Source organism: Hyperoodon ampullatus, assembly GCF_949752795.1.
Source record: "Hyperoodon ampullatus genome assembly, chromosome: 1".
Taxonomy (NCBI): Eukaryota; Metazoa; Chordata; class Mammalia; order Artiodactyla; family Ziphiidae; genus Hyperoodon; species Hyperoodon ampullatus.
In genome coordinates this window covers 127,984,526-128,006,506 of record NC_136914.1, presented here as the reverse complement: position 1 = coordinate 128,006,506, position 21,981 = coordinate 127,984,526, and the positions used below count along the sequence as shown (strand labels likewise).

Here is a 21,981-nt window from a genome sequence, read left to right as displayed (position 1 = left end):
GTGAAAACGTAAGCAAAGGTGATACCAACCAGGTGACCTGCACCTCCTGAATGTCTCCGAGCAGAAAAGGTTCCCTCAGTTTTGCGTTTCATGCTAATTTCACTGCTGCTTTTTTTGCAGCAGGTCTTTATTCCCTCATCTCCCCTGTGTTTATCAAACCTTCAGTTGACAAGGCACACTTTTATCTGACCTAAGGATGAGACTTTTTCTTCCCTCTTGGGAAAGAGTATAATGCAATGGAAAACTCCTGGGCTTTTGCATCTGACGGGAGCTGGGGCTGAAACCCCAGTCCCACCACCAGCTCCAGAGGCATGGCTGAGCCACCCAGGCTGTGAGCCTCCATCTCTGCCCAGAACGTGTGAAAGCGACGCCCACTGGGACAGCTCAACGAGGATGCCAACGTGTGCTCTCTTCCCGCGAAAATGCGTTCAACTGTACACACACCGCTAAGGCTCTCGAGGTCCTTGTTTCACACTAGAAGGCTAAACCCCACAAAACACTACCTGCAGAAACCTATCTCTGGCAAAAGCTTTTATGCAAAACACAGTTGTCTTCTTTCTTTCCTTTTTTTTTTTCTCTTTTCCAAAGGGGGAAGGATCTACAAAGCTCCAGTCAGATCTCAGGTATTTCCTGGAGAAGGTGTGCTCCCCTCTCGGCTGGACGGGACTCATCCTTCATGAGCAGCCTGGGTCCCCCGTGACCAGGAAGCCTGCTCGGACCCTCCCGCATGGGACACAACGCGGCTGCCCCTCCACGGGCCACGCACTGCACTCAGGCCCTGGTCACGGGCATCCTGGACCTGCAGGTCTGCTTCTTCTATCAAGCCGGGCTCATTTTGAGAGAAGGGACTCTGTCTCACTTAGGCTGGTATCCCCAATGTCTAGCACATAACAACGACTAAAAAAAAGTTTGATGAAAGAAAAAGAGGAGGGAGTGAAGAGATAAATTCGACCTGAAATTCCCTATGAGAAAAAAAAAAAAAAAGGTGTGAATGAAAAACAGAAGGAAAGAGACTAGGCCATCAAATGAGAAAAGTAAAGCCTTGTGACAGTTTCCCTAGTCCTCTGCATAGATTCCTAAAATCCTCAGGGATGGAGAAGTTTTAAAAAATAAAAGAGAGAGAGGGCTTCCCTGGTGGTGCAGTGGTTAAGAATCCGCCTGCCAATGCAGGGGATACGGGTTCGAGCCCTGTCCGGGAAGATCCCACATGTCGTGGAGCAACTAAGCCCGTGCGCCATAACTACTGACTGAGCCTGCGCTCTAGCGCTCAAGAGTCACAACTGCTGTGCCCACGCACCTGGAGCCCGTGCTCCACAACAAGAGAAGCCACCACAATGAGAAGCCCGGGCGCAGCAACGAGGAGTAGCCCCCGCTCGCCACAACTAGAGAAAGCCAGTGCACAGCAACGAAGACCCAACGCAGCCAAAAATTTAATTAATTAATTAATAATAAAAAAAAAAGAGAGAGAGAAAGAAAAAGAGCATCAGCTAAAAGCCATGCCTGCAGCACCAACACACCTCAGCCTCACCAACTTCCTCCCACTCTCCTGGTCACTGGACTGTTCCCTCCACTCTCCCCCATCCCATATCAGGTCCTGTTTTTCCCGCAAACAAACGTTTGGGGAACTGAGGAATCTCTGAAGCTCTGAAGCCAGGGGAGCTTACCGAGCCGTCAAAGCCAACTCACGAAATGCAATCACCCTTCTGAGAAGCCTTTCCTGATGAAGCCAACCCAAATATCTGCATGCTTACAAGGCTGTACATAGATCAACTATACCCCTTCCTCCCTATTAGTTTCTCCCTTCTAGAACTGAAATTCCTCGTGGAGAGAATAGAATGAGGTGGATTCGGTAGACCAGAGGAGACCCAGCACGCCTGGGGCCAGGTGGGCTTATTCATGGTATCCCAGCAACATGAGACTATTTAATAATAGTAATTATATCCCAGGTACAGAGAAAGGCACTGCTGAAAAGATCAATGAGAGAAACCAGTCTTTCTTTCCATGGGTTTTATCAAACGGTTGGATTATTTCAGGTTATCTTCATGGAACTGTCTTTCTTCTCTGATTGCTGTTTATTGCCATATTGCCCCTGCAGAGTTCATTCAGAAGTAGTAAATAAAAGGTTTATCACCCGATTTCTCAAATAGCTGCAAATGAGGTTTTTATACTAATATACTTCTTTTGAAAGAGCCATGTTCTGTGAGAAGTTTAATACGTATTTAAGAGAACTGGATCCAAATTCAGAATCACAAATCCCTCAAAATACAAATTGTTATATGTTCTGTGGTATTTTTGTTTGCTTTTAACTTGAGCCTGCATCTCCAGAAACACAATCTCTGCACATTTTTTAAGGAAATCTGACCACTCCATTTCTGGGAATATTGACTCTTGTCTTCCGAGTGACCCCAACAAGATGGCTCATGTTTTCAGCATCTGTACACACACGCACACTGAGAGTGAACTTTGGCAAGAGCTGCTGGTAATGGAAGTTGCAGACCAAAAGGACAGAAACAAATTTGGTAACGATCCTTGAAGAAGTGTCTGTCAAGTCCTGTACTGGCCCAACAAAGGCCCCAGGCTTCTCATACCTGACAGAGGGAGCGTGTGTGACTTACCAAAAAGGTCTTTAGTCGTTACACGGAAGCCACGTTTCGAAATACTGAACACCTGGATAATAGGTTTAGGACAGTATGGGAGAAGAGGAGTTTATATGAATAAAAGACTTGGCATCTGTTTCACAAAGCAATTCATGACAGAGAGTTGTTAGAATTTTCACAGAAGGAATCCTAAGATGTGATACTAATAAATCACAAATTTCAACTGTTTGTTATAGTTCTAAGAGTGCATTTATAGATCTTTTTCATTCTAGCTTTTTGACCATTCTGAACAGTATTATTTCCACTTGATAGATAAATGGGAAAGAGTTTTCTGACCAAAAATATCATAATGAGTTAAAGGCATTCTCAGAATACACTCCAGATTTCCAGACTTTTCATTCAATCTTCTGTCACTCTAACACGCTATCATCAAGGTAAAGAAGGGTTGTTTCTTTTATGATAGTTCTTTAAGAAGAAGAATCTACTTCAGTCATAAAGATGTGGCCTTGACAAGGTGAAATAAAAAAAAAACATGATGACAGCATTGACTTCTTACACATAAAACTATGATTTCAAAGTTTTTAATCATTTAGGAAAAAAAAGTTGGAAGCCACATACTAGCTGATTTCAAGGCTGTCTCTAAAGCTGCAGCAATCAAGACAATGTGGCATTGACATGAGGATATACAAACAGACGAATGAAACAGAAGAAGGAGCCCAGAAAAGGACCCACACGTAACACAATCAACTGATTTCCAACTGCGGCAATTAAGTTCATTTCAATGGTACTAAAACAACTGACTATGCATATGGAAGGAAATGAATCTTGACTCCCATATCTCATCCTGTACATGAAAACCAATATGCATGAATCAGAGACCTAAATGTAAAGACTGAGCCAGTAAAATTCTGGAAGAAAATACAGGTTCTATCTTGGTGACTTGGAATATGCTAAAATTTGGGGGGGGGCGGTGGGCAGGATGCAAAAAGTACTGACTACAGAAGTAAAGACTGATACACCAGATTTCAGATTTAACAATTCCTGTTCATCAAAAGGTACCATTAAGGAAGATAATTAATCTACAGATTAATCAGAGAGTAAGTCTTTAAGGCAAGAAACACTGAGAGGAAGAGGGACATTTCAGGTTTTAACTACCAGTAAACATAACCATTTAAATTTTGTATGCAACAAATAACATAGCCTCAAAAATATTAAGCAAAAACTAACAGAAATAAAAAAGACATAGATAAATTCATAATCAAAGTGGTAGATATTCCCACATCTCTCCCTTTGAGTAACTGATAAAACAAATAAATAAATTAGTAAGGATATAGAAGATTTGAACATGACAATTAACGACTGTGATCTAACAACCATATATAGAAGAGTACACCAAGCAAATGCATAATACACATTCCTTACAAGTAGACACTGAACACTTACCAAAACTGACTACATGTTGAGCAATAAATCAAGTCTATAAATTTCTACTTTGTGAAACCATATAAAGTTCTGTGACTAGAGTGGAATTAAACTAGAAATGTAAAACAATCAGATAATTTTTTTAAAAATCACTGAATACTTGGAAACTAAGCAATATATTCCCAAATAAACCATTAGTAAAAAAGGGAATCACAACAGAAATTAGGAAATATTTTAAATTGAATGATAGGGGACTTCCCTGGTGGTGCAGTGGTTAAGAATCCACCTGCCAATGCAGGGGACACGGATTCAATTCCTGGTCTGGGAAGATCCCATGTGCTGTGGAGCAACTAAGCCTGTGTGCCACAGCTACTGCGCCTATGCTCTAGAGCCCACGTGCCACAACTACTGAAGCCCGTGCGCCTACAGCCTGTGCTCTGCAATAAGAGAAGCCACTGCAATGAGAAGCCCACACACCGCCACGAAGAGCAGTCCCCACTCGCTGCAACTAGAGAAAGCCCACGCTCAGTAACAAAGACCCACTGCAGCCAAAAAACAAAACAAAAAACCCATTAAACTGAATGACAAAAACACACACACAAAAAATCAAAATAGAGGATGCAGCTAAAACTGTATTTAGAGGGAAATGCATAGCTTTAAATCCATACACACACACACACGCACACACACACACATATGGAAAGGGCTAACAATCAATTATCTAAGTACACAATTCAAGAAGTTGGGATAATTACAGAAAATTAAGCCAAAACAAAGTGAAAGAAGAGGAGAACTTAATAAAATAGAAAACAGTAGTACTATAGAGAAAAATCAACAGAGGAAAAATTTCGTTTTTTTGGAAGAACTAATAAGATGGATAAACTTCTGGCAAGACTGATGAAGAAAAAAGGGCAGCACATGGTATCTTGACTTCTGGTTGCCACATAGAAAGGCACGCAGGCCACCACTCTCACCTTGACAACTAAAACAAGGTGGGTGAGCTCTAAAAAAAAATTCAGAGAGAATTTTTCAGAGAGAACAGAGAGAATACCCCAGCAAACCAAAGAGCTGGCCAGCATCAGGCCAAAAAGAAAACCAAGCTGGTCCAGAAAGCTACCATGTGTCTGTAGCAAACGGAGACCTCCAGACTTCCACCACAGCTCAGAACCTGAGCCACGCTGATGGAAAATTCCAGATCCAGCCCTGAAACCATGTGAAGGCAATAGCAAAGTGAATCAAAGTAAAGCTGCAGCCCAGTCCAGATCTGCCTCAACTAGTGAGACAGAGGCAGCCCACCTATGAGCAGCAGATGGGAGAAGCGGCACACCTTTTTCTGGAGGAAACAGTAATTACTTCAGTCTCTACTGTTCTTTTACAGAAAGCAGATGGAATACAATGTAAACTCATGAGACAAATTCAATAGAAACAGTCCTAGAGATGATCCAAACATCAGCATTACAAAAGACTTTAAAATAACTATGATAGGAAGTCAAAACAGATTGTGAAAAAGGCATTAAGACATGTGTGAAGAGATAGGGAATATCAGAAGAGAGACAGAAACTATTCTTTTAAAAAAAGCAAAAGAAAAATGCTAGAAATGAAAAATAGGATGTCACAAAAGAATAATTCATAAGATGGGCTTAAGGGCACACTGGACACAGAGGAGGAAAGGACCAGTAAACTTGAGGATGGGTAAATCTAAAGTATCCACCCAAACTGAAACACACGGAAGAGTGAAGAAAAACAGAACAGAGAATCCAAAATCCATGGGATATTCCAAATGACCTAACATGTACCAACAAATTTTAAAAGGAGAGGAGAGAAAAAGTGAGCCAGAAAAATATTTGAAGAGATAATGGCCAAAAACGGTCCAAAACTGATGAAAGACATCAACCCACAGAACCAAAAAAGACTCTGAGAAAGATAAAAACCTATAGAGCCACACCCAGACACCTCACAGTCAACTGCTGAAAACCAAAGATTAAAAAAGCAAATCTTAAAGGGAGCCACAAAAAAAAAAATGACACATCACATTCAAAGGCACAATTGATACAAGTGATGGCTAACTTCTCACCAAAAGTTAAGGTGAAATAAAGACATTTCTAGTCAAAGCTGAAAGGAGAAGAAAAAACCAACCAAACAAAAAAGCTGAAAGGAGTTATTTCTAGAAGGTCTGCTCTATAAGAAATCATTTTATTTTAATAATTTCTTTAGGGTGAAAGGAAATGATGACACTACATGGAGGCCCTTCTTCAGGAAGAAACAAAGTAAGGGGAGATGCCTGGGAGAATACGAAAGACCTTCCTTGGGACTTCCCTGGCAGTCCAGTGGTTAAGACTCTTCCACTGCAGGGGGAACAGGTTTGATCCCTGGTCAGGGAACTAAGATCAACCTTTTTTCAAGGACACACAGGGTCAGGTTCTATGAGCTAAAGTATACAATAAACTTGTTTGTGATCCTCCTTGAGAAGTCTGGCAAAACCACAACGATACTCTCCTAGCACATTAAATCATGGTGAAAACTCTTTTCAACTGTATTCCTCTAAAACTGCTTGAAACCAGGAGGTGCTGTAAAACCCCTACATTACCCAGCAGGGAGTGGGGGGAAAAAAGCAAGAAAAGGACGGATGCAATTTACCAAGGTCAGCATTAGGACTCTCAGGGATTCTCATTAGAAAAGGACAGTGTCTACAGTGCAGCCAATTTCCCTTAAACATTCTCTTTGGTATAGACCTTTAAGAGTTGTTTTGGGATGTTTATTAATTTATTTGCAATAGGGTATATGGCAGATGACTGGCACATGGTTTCCTCTCTATGGGCACACAGGAAGATGTTTCCCAGACTCCTTGCAGGTCTGGGCAAAGGAGGGTGGGAGGAAGGGATGTGAACACTCGTAGCTCTGGCCCCTAAAAACATCCTGCTGTCATCTTGATTTCCAAACAGATTTCAACAAGAGCTTGTATGTTTATTAACACCACCAATAATAGCAGCTTGCACTTACATATGTGCTCATACAGGTGAGGTGCTCTTCTAAACACTTTATATCTTAACATGGTTGCAGCCTCACAACAACTCTAAAAAGCAGACACTACTTTCAACCCCTCGCATTTTCATAGATGAGAAAACTGAGGCACGGAGAAGTCAAGTAGCTCATCTAAGACACTCAGCGAGTGACTGGCGGAGCTGAGGTCAGAACCCAGCATCGGACTCCAGTCTGAGCTCTAGCGACAGTGTCTTTCTACACAGTGCTGGCTCACCACCTTCTCCTTCCCAGCTCCTTTATAATTATTATAATGAATTTCAGAAGCAGTTATAAGAGTCAAATAAAACTTTAGTGAAAATGGCTGTGGAATGCCATTTACCTTAACAGCCTATCTGCCTGCAGAAACACTTACTTGCTCTCAAATGCTCTCTTCCATGAGGACTTTTATCCAAGTGGAAATGAGCAGGCTGAGCTAGAGCTGTGATTACCAAACCTGGCTTGGCCTCGGGCATTGGGAAGTTCCTTAAAAATAGATTTCTGAGCAGAATATCTACAAAAAGGGCAAAGGATATAAACAGACAGTTCACGGAAACAGTAATACAGCCATAGGCTCTTGAACCCTATAAAAAGATGCTCAATGTCACTCATAATGAGAGAAATGCAGATTAAAACTAGATGAGATATCATTTTCCCTTATCAGGCTGGAAAAAATTCAAAAGTTGATAACACAGGCTGCTGGCAGGACAGTAGCGGGAAAAGGCACTCCCATGCTTTTGGGAGGAAAAGGCACTCACACACTGTTGGGGGGAAACGCACTCACATACTGTTGGTGGGAAGGTAAACTGGTAAACCTACAAAGTGATTCAACTGTATCTCAAAATTACAATTGCTTATAACCTTCATGCAAACAATTCCTCTATTTGGAAATGCAGTCTACAGACTAGCAAAACTGTGAGATGATGCGGGCACAGGATTAACATTATAGAACTCCCTGTCACATCAAAAGAATGACAACAACCCAATATCCAAAAATAGAAGATTTTTTTACAGTATATTCTATTTATAAAATGAAATGCTATGTATTGTAAAAGAGAAAAAGTGCTCTATTCTCTAACTTGGAGGAAAAAAATCTCCAAGATACTCTATTTAGGAAAAAAAAACAAGATGCAGAATTTTTATGAGGGTGGGGGGATGGGTATTGAAATTTGCATTTCTATTTGCTGCATAGGTACAAAGAAACTCAAAGGAGACATACAAAGTGATTGCTCTCACACATTGCTGGTAGAAGGACAACCGTACAAACAACCTTGGAGAACAATTTGTGAGGCTCTAGTAATGTTGAAGATGTGCACATATCAACACCAGCAATTCCAATATACGGTCTCCATCCTAGAGAAACCAGGACACCGAGACCAGGTGACCCGCACGAGAATGCTCACTGAACACTGCCTGTGACAGTGAGAGGGTGCAAGCAAATGAATGAGTGAAAAAAGCAGGCTGCAGAGAACACGTGCAGTTTGAAGCCATTTACATGGAAATTTTAAACATGAAAAATAGTATCATTTCTTGTTTATGAGTACAGACATTGTAAGTAAAAAGTATTTCTAAAGTATACCTAGATAATAATAAATTCAAGATACAAGTAACAATAATACAATAAATAATACAATAAATTCAAGATACAAATTCAAGATACAAGTAACCTTGGAAGAGGGAGAGAATTTTTATTTTTAATGATTAACATCTTTACTAATGATAAAGCCCTTATAAATGGTTCAAAAAGAATAAAAAGACAATCGAGGGAGAGAGAATTAATAGGGCAGGCATGTTTCAATTACATCTGTGGCCTTTTGGATCTTAAAAAGGGTAAAAGATATAAAGTAAAAAGGAAAACAATTCTTAGGTCCCAAATGAATCTAATCATTAGGGATTAGGATTAGGATTGTTTTTTGGTGTTTTTTTTTTTTTTAATTTCCAGTTGATTCTGATAAGGCAGCCAATCTAACAACAATATCTGGATGAAACTAAACTAAAACATCTCAGGTCTCTGCTGATTTTAAAAAGCTAAAATTCTGTAACTGATTGATTGAAAGTAGTTTTGTCATCAGACTTCCATTTCTAATCAAGACTTCTTAGGTTCTTGTATTACAATATGCAATGGAAGTAAAGCACAAACATTAAGTGGAGTAATTAATCAATTTAAACCCTTTAGAAAAAGATAATTTACCAAGTATTTACTTCTTTTTAAAGCAATATCAGCAAATGCTAAAAAGTTTTTGCAGTTGAGGTCCCATTGACAGAGTCATCATTCTATAATTAGCTAAGTGCCTGTGATCTGTATCTCACATCTGCTGAAATAAGGTGTAAGACTATTTCACTCCATCAGCACCTGACATCTTGAAAAAGTTTTGTCTTTGTCTATTTGTGAGCTGCACTGTCCGCTTATTGCTATTTCCCAATGAAACAGTAAAACCCAGTGAACGCTAGATGACTTCATGTTAGACCAATATCATTAACAAGGGAGCTACTCTTTAGTATGCATAAAATACTCAACAAACTGTGAGAACAGACGGAAAAGAGAAGAAAGCTTAGGTTTCAGAGTGTCCTTTCTTGGGTTCTCCACTAGGGAACAGGTAAACACAAAAATGCAGAAGGCCAGATACAGGTAACCAACAGTGGGACCAGGTGAAGAAAACAGAATCATATATAAGGCTCCTTGTTTATTTCCTCATTCTTTCCCTCCTTACTGAAGGAATGGTGCTAAGAACCTAGAAGTGAGGAATAAAAAGAGAAAATGGCAAATTGTCAAGATGGCCCAGCAGAATGAAAATGAAAAGGAAGCCAGGAAATTCAGAGGTCGACTCCTGGCTCCATCACTGGTTGATCACTGTGACATCCCGTCTACCTAGGACTTGGTATCTCACCTGTAAAATGAAATGGCCAATAGTAACACCTTTTTCAGGCAGCTGTTTTGAGAATTAAGAGATAATAATGATGGAAAAGTACTTTGGTAACACCAGTGGTTGACATGTAACGTATTAAGATTCTGTGTCTGGAAGGCTAAGCAAGCTCAGCAGCAGAAACTCCAGATCACAGGACTCCCATTAAAAAAAAATGCTCAGGCTTCCCTGGTGGCGCAGTGGTTGAGAGTCCGCCTGCCAATGCAGGGGACACGGGTTCGTGCCCCAGTCTGGGAAGATCCCACATGCCGTGGAGCGGCTGGGCCTGTGAGCCATGGCCACTGAGCCTGTGTGTCCGGAGCCTGTGCTCCGCAATGGGAGAGGCCACAGCAGTGAGAGGCCCGCGTACCGCAAAAAAAAAAAAAAGAAAAAAAATGCTCTGCTCCATTTCCCAAATTACAGAGATGAGAAAAGCCACATCTATGTGTTCTGCCCCAACAGAAACAATCATTGTTGTCATCACAGAGTCTGACCCTTATACTTTCCTGGGGGATGAGAGGGAAGTGAGGCTCAAAGTTTAAAGGATGCTGGCATGTTACAAGAACCATTGTTATAAAATGTCTCATCAGGCTTTCCCACCCACTCCCAACCGGTTTTTCAAAGCAAGTACTAGCAGGCAATGATGGACTAGAAGGTTTGGACCAATTCTCCTGATAAAGACAATGAGGAAAGCAAGATGAAACATACACAGCATCTTCCTAAGAGCAAGAAAGAGCTATTATCATAGTGTGGAATTACCTGGTCATGATCCAAAAGTCTATGGGAATCCAGAGAAGTAGCCCAGCAGCCAGGACTGCCTTTGATACCCACCAGAGGAGGTAGCCAAGAAGCCAGGTAGCACTCTGACAGCTCTGGCGGAATAGGGGCCGAAAGCTGGAGGCCAGGGCTCACCAAGGATGAGGCCCCTGGCAAAACCCTCACACTTAATATTAGGGCCCCAAGATTAGGAGCTAGAGTAAGACTGAAATAAAAATAAGCCTGCTGTTGAATGGACTGCAGGCTGACTTCAAGTCACCTGGATGGCTCTGAAAATCTCAAGCTCTGAAATTAAATTAAACTGATTTTGGAGACCTACTGCCCCCTCAAGCACGTGGCATAGGCAAATGCTCTTGGATAGAAAAAAGCACTGTGCTGAGAATCAACTTATTTCTATAGGGACAACTAGCTACCCACAAGAAAAAGAATGAAATTGGACCCCTACCTCACACTACAAGCAAAGACTACATCAAAATGGACCACAGACTAAATTTATGAGCTAACACTATAAAGCTATTACAAGAAAATATAGGTGTAAATCTTAAGGCCTAGGATTAAACAATGGTTTCTTAGAAATGACACAAAAAGCCATAAAAAGGAATGAGATATTAATACATATACAACATGGATGAACCTTGAGAACATTATGCTAAGTAAAAGAAGACAGTCACAAAAGGACATATGTTGTACGAGTGCGTTGGCAAATCTGTAGGGACAGAAAGCAGATGAGTGGTTGTCTGGGGCTGGGGGTGGGGGAAATGACTGCTAGCATAGTGAGGACAGTTTTTCTCTTTGGGTTCATGAAAATGTTCTAAAATTAGATTATGGTGATAGTTGCACAACTCCGTGAATATACTAAAAACCACTGAATCATATGTTAAAAGGATGAATTGCATGAAATGTGAATTATACTTCAATAAGCTGTTATTAAAAATAATTATAATAATTTTTTTCCAAATATAATGCCCAGCATGATCATTAGATAACCTGGCATGCAAGAAGACAAAATGACATGAACAAGAAAAGGCACAACAGATAATAGAACCAGGTCCAAACTCAACCAAAACCACTGTCAAAACAATTATGTCGGGCTTCCCTGGTGGCGCAGTGGTTGAGAGTCCGCCTGCCAATGCAGGGGACGTGGGTTCGTGCTCCGGTCCGGGAGGATCCCACATGCCGCGGAGCGGCTGGGCCCATGAGCCATGGCCACTGAGCCTGCGCGTCCGGAGCCTGTGCTCCACAATGGGAGAGGCCACAACAGTGAGAGGCTCACGTACCGCAAAAAAAAAAAAAGAGAAAGCTCTATTCTCCTTGGAGAAATGTCTATTCAGGTCTTCTGCCCATTTTTGGATTGGGTTGTTTGTTTTTTTGATATTGACCTACATGAGCTGCTTGTATACTTTGGAGATTAATCATTTGTCAGCTGCTTCGTTTGCAAATATTTCCTCCCATTCTGAGGGTTGTCTTTTCGTCTTGGTTATGGTTTCCTTTGCTGTGCAAAAGCTTTTAAGTTTCATTAGGTCCCATTTGTTTATTTTTGTTTTTATTTCCATTTCTCTAGGAGGTGGATCAAAAAGGATCTTGCGGGCTTCCCTGGTGGCGCAGTGGTTGAGAGTCCACCTGCCGATGCAGGGGACACAGGTTCGTGCCCTGGTCTGGGAAGATCCCACGTGCCGCGGAGCGGCTGGGCCTGTGAGCCATGGCCGCTAAGCCTGCGCGTCCGGAGCCTGTGCTCCGCAACGGGAGAGGCCACAACAGTGAGAGGCCCGCGTACCGCAAAAAAACCAAATAAAAATAAATAAATAAATAAAAAGTAAAAAATAAAAAGGATCTTGCTGTGATTTATGTCATAGAGTGTTCTGCCTGTGTCTTCCTCTAAGAGTTTTATAGTGTCTGGCCTTACATTTAGGCCTTTAATCCATTTTGAGTTTATTTTTGTATATGGTGTTAGGGAGTGTTCTAATTTCATTCTTTCACATGTAGCTGTCCAGTTTTCCCAGCACCACTTATTGAAGAGGCTGTCTTTTCTCTATTGTATATTCTTGCCTCCTTTATCAAAGATAAGGTGACCATATGTGCGTGGGTTTATCTCTGGGCTTTCTATCCTGTTCCATTGATCTATACTTCTGTTTTTGTGCCAGTACCATACTGTCTTGATTACTGTAGCTTTGTAGACATTTCTCCAAAGAAGATACACAGATTGCCAACAAACACATGAAAGGATGCTCAACATCACTAATCATTAGAGAAATGCAAATCAAAACTACAATGAGGTATCACATCACACTGGCCAGAATGGCCATCATCAAAAACTCTACAAACAATAAATGCTGGAGAGGGTGTGGAGAAAAGGGAACCCTCTTGCACTGGGAATGTAAACTGATACAGCCACTATGGAGAACAGTATGGAGGTTCCTTAAAAAACTAAAAATAGAACTACCATATGACCCAGCAATCCCACTACTGGGCATATACCATGAGAAAACCATAATTTAAAAAGTCACATACCACATTGTTCATTGTAGCACTATTTACAATATCCAGGACATGGAAGCAACCTAAGTGTCCATCGACAGATGAATGGATAAAGAAGATGTGGCACGTATATACAATGGAATATTACTCAGCCATAAAAAGAAACGAAACTGATTTATTTGTAGTGAGATGGATAGACCTAGAGTCTGTCATACAGAGTGAAGTAAGTCAGAAAGAGAAAAACAAATACCGTCTGCTAACACATACATATGGAACCTAAAAAAAAAAAGGGTTCTGAAGAACCTAGGGGCAGGACAGGAATAAAGATGCAGACGTAGAGAATGGACTTGAGGGCATAGGGAGGAGGAAGGGTAAGCTGTGACGAAGTGAGAGAGTGGCATGGACATATACACAGCGCCAAATGTAAAATAGCTAGCTAGTGGGAAGCAGCCGCATAGCACAGGGAGATCAGCTTGGTGCTTTGTGACCACCTAGAGGGGTGGGATGGGGCGGGTGGGAGGGAGACGCAAGAGGGAGGAGATATGGGGATATATGTATACGTATAGCTGATTCACTTTGTTATACAGCAGCAACTAACAAAACAATGTAAAGCAATTATATTCCAATAAAGATGTTAAAAAATAAAAAAGAGAAAGCTCTAGAAGCAGCCTGTAAACAGGGGGTATATTGCCTTTTGAAGACAAAATTTAAAGTGATTAACCTCAAAGTAATCAGAATATTCCACTATCAAAGACAAAACTATTCAGGTTAATCCATTGTTTGCCTACGCTTGGAAAAAATTACAAACTCAATAAAACAGATCTCAGAAAGAGGTTTCGGAAAGAAAATGTCTCAGAAACAAAAGCAACAAGTTACCTTCAGCCACTGTTCGGCCTGCTCCTTGCTCTGGACAGCAAGAACTAGTGGGTCTGTGCCCTGCTGAGTAATTTTCAATTCGTGCTTCTTCTTTTTGCTGTCTTTTGGGATGTATGTAATGTTGCAGCCTTGGAGCGGCAGTTCCATCTGGGGCTGCTGGTCCTTGGAACTTTTGTAGCACTGCATTGAACAGGAGAAATCAAAGTTAGGCTGTAAGGAAGTCCAAGCAGAAACACTGATAAAACTCCAGCACAATGAAAACAGGAGTACTGGCGAAGCACCTGGAGGTCCGACTGAAGGGTGGAGATACTCAGAGACTGGAAGAGCGACCTGCACACACTGAGACTCACATACAGAGCACCGCTCCACACCGACACCTCCCCTCCACGTGCGTGCAAAAACATCTGCTCATTAATTCAGCAGAATTTACCAAGCACCCAGGAGATGACTCGGTGGGAAACAAAGTCCCTGCTCTGATGGAGCTTATGTTCTAGTGGAGCTTCCCCATTAAGCGACACGAATATACTAGATTTGCTGAAATGGCGCTGCCACCCTAATGTGGGCAGACAGGACCTTGGATACTTTACTCCACAACCTATGTTGTTTGGTGTCCTCCTATCCCATCCCTATCCTCCTTCTGAAAGACAGGTGAATGATTTTATGAAGAGTATACGTATCAACATATAATGGCCAAAAATGTCTGCAAAGCTGTGCTTTCTGGTTGAGTAGAGGGTCCAAAATGCATGCTGCTCCATTTGCATCACTGACATTCGCCCTAGAGCTTTCAGTGCTGTGGCGACACTGACACTGAGTTCCTATCACTCTCGCTTGATCTAGACCTCTCACACCAGATCTTTGTCTAAAGGCTTCCCCTCCTGCCTTGGGTTCACTGCATTACTGGGGACCAAAAGCACACCCCGTAATGGCAATACATGGGCTAAGAGTTCAGGTATCTGGGTCCCAGCTCTGTTACTAATTTAATCTGGGTTCCCACAAGTTGTTTAAGCTTTCTGAGCCTGCTTCCTTTTTTGTGAAATGATTTATTGCTGTTTTTATTATTATTTTATTGAATTACATTATTATTAAATAATTAGCAACAATAACAGCGGCTACCAAATATTGAGTGTCTACCTTATATGAGGCATTTCATACATCTCATTTAATCATCACGCTTGTCCATTTTGCAGATTAGGAAATTGAGGTTCCGGTGGTTGGGAAACTAGTCCAAAATCAGGCATCCTGAACAGTGGCACAGCCAGGGCTCTAGCCCCAAACTTTGTGAGTGCAGAGCCTGCACCCAGGACCCTAATCCATCTACTGACGAAGGAATGAATGAACAGATACTTCTTTTCAGAAATGATTTCTAGAGCCCTTTCCTGTTTTACAGTTCTAAGACCTTGGCTCCTAAATGGCACGGGTATGGAAGATACCCACTTTTTTAAGAAGTAAAACTGATGGCCACCCTGCCTAAAAACGAAGAAAAAAATACACCAAAAACAACTAATCTCAGGTTGCTATGAATGTTTACCATTTACCAGACTTTTCACATTCTCGGTATGTGCAAAAAAAAAAAGTGAAAAGGAAACTAACAGTAGAAGGAATTGGAAAGGAAATTTTTTTTTTAATTAATGTATTTATTTATTTATTTTTGGCTGTGTTGGGTCTTCGTTGCTGCACGCGGGCTTTCTCTAGCTGTGGCGAGCAGGGACTCCTCTTCATTGTGGTGTGCAGGCTTCTCACTGCAGTGGCTTCTCTTGTTGGGGCGCACGGGCTCTAGGCTCACGGGCTTCAATAGTTGTGGCGCTTGGGCTTCAGTAGTTGTGGCTCGCGGGCTCTAGAGCACAGGCTCAGTAGTTGCGGCGCGTGGGCTTAGTTGCTCCATGGCACGTGGGATCCTCCTGGACCAGGGCTCGAACCCATGTCTCCTGCATTGGCAGGTGGATTCTTAACCACTGCACCACCAGGGAAGTCCCAGGAAATTTTATAGCTTATATTTCTCCTTAAGTTAAACACTTCAAAATGGATATGTTATCAGTAATACCATATAGTAACATCTGGAGCTCCCTGCAGGTTGGATTCCCAGGGAAGATGACTCTAAAACAGAGCAGCACATGGGATATTTATTAAGGGGCATTTATTTAAGAGCTATACCTGTAGGAGGAGGAGGAGGACTGGGCAGAGGAAGAAGGTAAGCTTCAGTGCAGTTCAAATACAGGCCCTGATGAACCCCACGGGAGCTCTGGAGCTGGACCGCGCCTGCAGGCTGGTCCCACAAGGCAGGGCATTCACACTCAGGCATCACAGGGGATGCAGACGCCCTGGGAAGGGACGTGACCTTGGGTAGCTGTCTGCCGGCAGCGCCCCCCCCCAAGTGAGGGAATCGAAGGGGTCTGGGCACACAATAGTGTCCACCAGAGAGCTGCCTGGGCAGGTTCTGGAAGGCTACTCAAAACAGCTGGTCATGGTGGTGGCTGTGTGAAGACAGGCCGGGAGCACTTAGGGGAAGAGGCTGGCGTTTTGTTTTCTGTTCATAGCTTTCTGTTCTGTCAATTTTTTTTTTTTTCACCATCAACAGGGGTCATTTGGGCGGCTGGATCATAGGTCATTTTTGAACAAAAAAATGCTTCATAATGAAACTTTGATTCTGCGTTTCATCAAAGATGGTGCTTTCACATGGTTTTCCATTAATCTCTTCTTAAATATTTACGACTCCTCTAAATGGTAGGCGTTATCATCCCGGTTTGGAAGATGGGAAACCCGGCAGGTGATGCAAGAAACAGAAGATGAGGAGGGAGGGAGGGAGGAGACGAGAGCGGGGGTGGGTGGAGCCAGGGCCGGGGCAGAGGGTCCGATGTCCGCTGACCCTACCCTCCACCACAAGCTTCCCATTGTGCGTTTTACATGAGAGTTGACTGTGTAGTTTTAAAATGTTTATATAATATATCCACTGCTTGCAGCCATTATGTCAGATTGTAAATACGGACCATATTAATCTTTTTCATCTTTTTTTTCTTTCGTTCTTTACTTTAAAATTCCCCCACGGCATCATCACTTTTGGCATATTCTAAATTTGGGAGAAATTCAGGCCACACATGTGGAAAAAACATGTACTTGCACTGTTTAAAAAAAATTTTTTTAACAAAACCATTAATTAAAAAACATACAATGTCCTAAGAATCTAGTAAATCAGATTCCCATAATTCACAGTCGAGACTATTTTTTAAAAAGGGGGTTATCTGCTCCACTGAAAAGTGAGTTACAGAATCATACATTCTCATGTGTTGTTTTAATGATATACTTTTGAGTGATTTTTTTCCCCAGGGTTAATTTGAAGGAAAAACAAGATACAATAACACACTCTTAACATTCACAATGCCAATAACCAGCTGTGGTTTCTGAAGCTGGGAAGAAAGGAGGAGGGACAAACGGTGTGTCTCAAAGGCTCTTGCTTCCTTACTGGGTTCCCTGGTAGACTAACGCCTACAGCAAAGGGTCTCTGTCCTCCTGTCTCCGTTCCTCTGTTACTTGCTCTATCTTTCTATTCTGCCTCTCTGAGTTACAAGAAAAGAAAAAAAAGAGTCAGCCTTTTGCTTTCCAAAAGAATTTCCTTTCCTGGGCACTCTCCCCCAGACCTTGCCTGGCCTGCCAGGCCCACTTCGATGACCTGGCTTTGAGGAATTCACTGACTCACTACAAATGAGAAAATCCATCCTGCGACCTCTGGCAAGTTAAAGCAGTGTGCATTTCCACTGAACCGCAGACGCTGGCTCGAGATGGGGATGGTTTTGCCCGCTGGTTGTTTTAGGGGGGCTGGCGAAACCAACAGCGTTAAAGCCATGGTAGCCTCGGCCAGGGCTCGCTGACGGCCTATCACGGGCCAGCCCTTGACCGCTGTTCCCTCTCCCTCCCGCCGATGTTACCGCCACCCGCCGGGGTGTACATTCCACCCAGTTAGACGGCCAACCACATCTTACCGACTCTACACAAGAGCAACCAAGTCGCAAGGCTTTACCAGTAGTTTGGTGTCTTTGATGACGCAGAGTAACTTGGTCCACTGCCCGAAGCGTTTCTTCCGCAGCAGGAAGGCACAGATCTTGGCATCCTTTACCAGGTCCATGGAGGCCTCCTCTGAGGGCCACTGGTGCCGCGTTTTCTTCCCCTTTCCATCCTCTTCCTCTTCATCGTATGATTCGTAAGAGCTACTCATTGCATCTGAGTCATAATCTGTCAAAAGTAAGAAATAAAAGTAATAAACCTGGTTACAAAAGCCTTATCTTGAGGACCACCTATGGGCTCCAGGGCAAATTATTATATTCATAAACGAGAAAGAGGCTTCTGCCTTCGAGTAACTGGGGAAACGTTAGTTAGCAAAAACAGGGAAAAAAATAACTAAGGCTTGGGCAACGGAAACTCAACGAAGAGTTTTCAACTGAAGTGACTAAGAATGCTGTATTTATAAAAACCACTTCTGGACTGTTCTATACGGGCCCAGCACCTGCAGACCCTACATTGTCGAATCCTTGCTGCGTTCTTGCCGGGCACCATGACCCCCATCTTGCAGAGAGTTTCGCCAAAGAAAACTCCCACCCACACCTTCATGTTAAAGTCCTTTCAAGTCTGCAAGGCCCTCTTCCTTCTTGGCATCACCACACGCACAAACCCTTCCTAAGGTTCGAGATCCAACCCAAGGCCACCCCTCTCCTTCAGGTCATCCATGGATTTTCAGAAAGGTTCACACCTCCTTCTGGCTCCGCCGTGCACCAACACTTAAATACCGGGTTGTCTGTAGTCTCCCAGCTAGATCCCACTTTCCCTTACCTCGGGGTCTCACACGCTGCTCTCACCCAGGCTTCGCGCTCATCCCCCTCAGTCTCCTGCCTTTGCCTGGACACGTGCTCTCATCACTCAGGATTTAACTTACAGCACCTCCTCCCTGAAGCCCTCCCTGGATCACCTGCACTGACTGCTACAGACTGAATTGGGTGCCCCCCAAATTCACGTGTTGAAGCTCAAACCCCAATATGACTGTATTTGGCAACAGGACTTTTAGGAGGTAATTACGGTTAAATGAGGTCGTAATCCACTTAGAAGAAAAGAAAGAGGGAGATCCCGCGCTCTCTCCCTGACGTGAGGACATGGGGAGAAGGCAGATGTACATAAGCCAGGAAGAGAGCCCTCACCACAAGCTGACCATGCCAGAGCCCTGATCGTGGACTTCCAGGCTCTAGAACTCTGAGAAAATAAATGCCTACTGTTTTACCACCCAGTCTATGCTATTTTGTTACGGCAGCCTGAGCTAAGACACCAGGTGGAATGCCCCTCCCCTCTGCTTCCACACTACCCAACACAAAACTTATCTCACTGTATTGTCACCTCTGTTTGTCTGCCTGTCCCACATCAGGCTATAAGTCCCCTGCAGGAAGGGAGGCCACCCTGTTGGATGTGCTTGTCCCAGCACTTAACAAACTACCTGGCACAGGGCAAGTAACAAATATTTATAGAAGGGAGAACAGTTAGATCGACTGAAATTCAATGCAAAGCCCTCAGAAGGATGGCTGGCATCTTAAAAGTGATGAATAAATACTAGTGACTATGAGTGATCCTATTAGTTTCAGCCCTGCTGGATCATAAGGTCCTGGAGGCCGTGTCTGATTCATCTTTGCACTCCCCTCAACCCCCGGACACATCTGGAATACATTTGCTTTCGTAACACACGTGAGGAATGAACACCTAAACGAGGAATGAGCGACAGATAAGGAGAAACCATGGATGAAGCAACCGGTTGCACACAACGGGAGAAGTGGTAGAAAAGGCTGACCTTGCACAGAGGAGAACTCACTGGAAACTGGACTGTGATTTGTACTCCGTGGTCACACTTGCATGTTAATTTCCCCACAAAGACTTATTTACTAAGGTGGGGGGGGGAATGGAAAGACTGGTAGTTTAGGTTGAATTTTAAATCCTGATAAAGTAGTCAAGGAAAGATTTTAAGCAAGAGACTAGGATGACCGAAGAGGTAACTCTGGCAAGTCATATTTTATGCACTTTTTGATAAATGTATTTTATAATAAAAGTTTTTTTAAGTTTAGCACAGTGGGCACGTAGTACACAGGGAAGGAAGTATGAAACTATGAAAGACCACGTGCTGCTCCACGGCCCAAGGTTCGCTGAGATTTCAGACGGACGGTGGACAAGTCCGAATTAATCCTAGAAAGATCATGCTCACAGCAGCTTGTGGGACCACGAACCCCTCAGTGCTTCGCTCATTTTCTAGAACATCAAATTCAGTAAACACTGAATGAACAAATGAACAAAAGAATGAATGACTAAATCAGTCAGAAATGGGAACATTTCATTTCATTCATGCAACAAATATTTATTGAGCGCTCACTATGTGTCAGGCAGTATTTTTTATACTTGTATCTGTACGCTGTGGGATAAGGCTGTGAAAAGAGGAAGCCAGCTCTGCACTTACACCCCCTGCCTTGCTGGTCCTCTTAGCCGCCCAGAGGCGGGCACAGAGCAGTATCCTTATCTCAGAGGAAAGGAACGAGGATGCTGAGAGATCAGGTGACTCATCCGAGACCTCACCCTGATGAAGGATGAAGTCAAAGCCTGATTCTGAACTGAAAAAGTAGACCGTGCCCCTGGCTACCGGGGGGGTTGAGATCCAGGGCTGGAAAAGACAGTAAGTTCATGGCCCACCTTCTTCTGAGAGAGCAGGACTGATGGAATCGCGTTAGAAGAACGTCAGCCAACTTAGCAGCAAACCAAGCAGGTGGAAGCAACAGTCTGAGCCCACAGGACGACCCACTCACTGGCAAGTCTCTTGGGTGGTCACCCAACAGAGTCCAGGGTTCCTCCTGGGGGCTGTAACAGGATGTCAAGGGGTCCGGTGTCAGGGCTGGGGTCGGGATTTCGTTAGGAGGTAACGAGGGCCCTGTGGAAAGCTAAGAAAGACACAGAGCTGGGGAGGAGAGCAGAGAATCACCGACGGCGTGTCCTTAGCTCCTCCAGCTCTCCTTCCCAGTGGCCGTTCTGGGCAGGTGCTCGGGGAACACCTTCAACAGCTCCGCTATCGTGTGAGGTCGAACCCCTGAAATAAATCTCCTATTCCACATCGTGGTGCTTCTTCTCCTCTGCTCAAACCCTGCTCTATAAACTGGAAACAGAAGCCTGTGGCAGGTTCTCACAGGTGAAGCTCAGGGCCGACCCGCAGGCCTTCCTCGTCGGTGCTCCGCAGGGTCCCATGCCCGGCCACCTCTGGGTCCTGGCCAGGTGCGTGTGGCTCCACGGAGCCGCGTTCTGGTCTCCCGCACGGGGCCCCGCATCCAGGAGTGAGAGGCAGGGGGGTTCCCAGCATCCTTCCTCGCCCCCAGGCCTCGTGCAGCTCCCCTTGATGCCGGCCGGCCCCCGGCACGCCTCTAGCCCGGTTCCCACGACCCCACAGGGTCTTGCGTCTACAACACGCCCCTGCCCCACGACGTGGTTCTGCTTCTTCAGTAAACCGGGCCTGACTCGGGGCTTGACAAAGCTGCCAGAAGCCCATGAGTAAGAGAAGGCGGCGCGACCCTGGCCCGACCCGGCCGCAGACCCCTGCCACGGCTCCCCACGCAGAGGGTCCTGGCCGGCAGCCGAGGCTCAGGCACAGACGTCTGAGCGAAGTGCTGGCACTGCGGACCCACTGTCCCTCCCCAGGCAGCAGCCCTTCCATGGCCCTCCCTCTGGGCTTGGCTCAACCAAAGGGGCCCTACCTCAGCACTTAGGGACACGACACAGTGGTCGCGTGGGCCTTCTCGGACCGAAGATGACCAAAGGTCCCCGCAAGTCAAACAAAATTACTCTCGGTTTCTAGTCTTGAAAGTATGTTGGAGCGGGACAAGGAAGGTGGGAGAAGGCTGGGACCCAGCATT

General features: G+C 43.9%; 1 protein-coding gene across 2 annotated transcripts in view; it reads right to left on the bottom strand.

Moving 5' to 3' along the window:
* AFAP1 (actin filament associated protein 1) overlaps window positions 1–21,981 on the bottom strand; it is a gene marked incomplete at its 5' end in the record, with an annotated part of 90,326 nt that overhangs the window by 51,434 nt on the left and 16,911 nt on the right. For both annotated transcript variants that reach the window (XM_079717959.1, XM_079717960.1), the window contains 2 exons: window positions 14,069–14,248; window positions 18,081–18,292. In XM_079717959.1, the coding sequence (XP_079574085.1) occupies window positions 14,069–14,248; window positions 18,081–18,292 (392 nt within the window). The remainder of the gene's footprint in view (window positions 1–14,068; window positions 14,249–18,080; window positions 18,293–21,981) is intronic.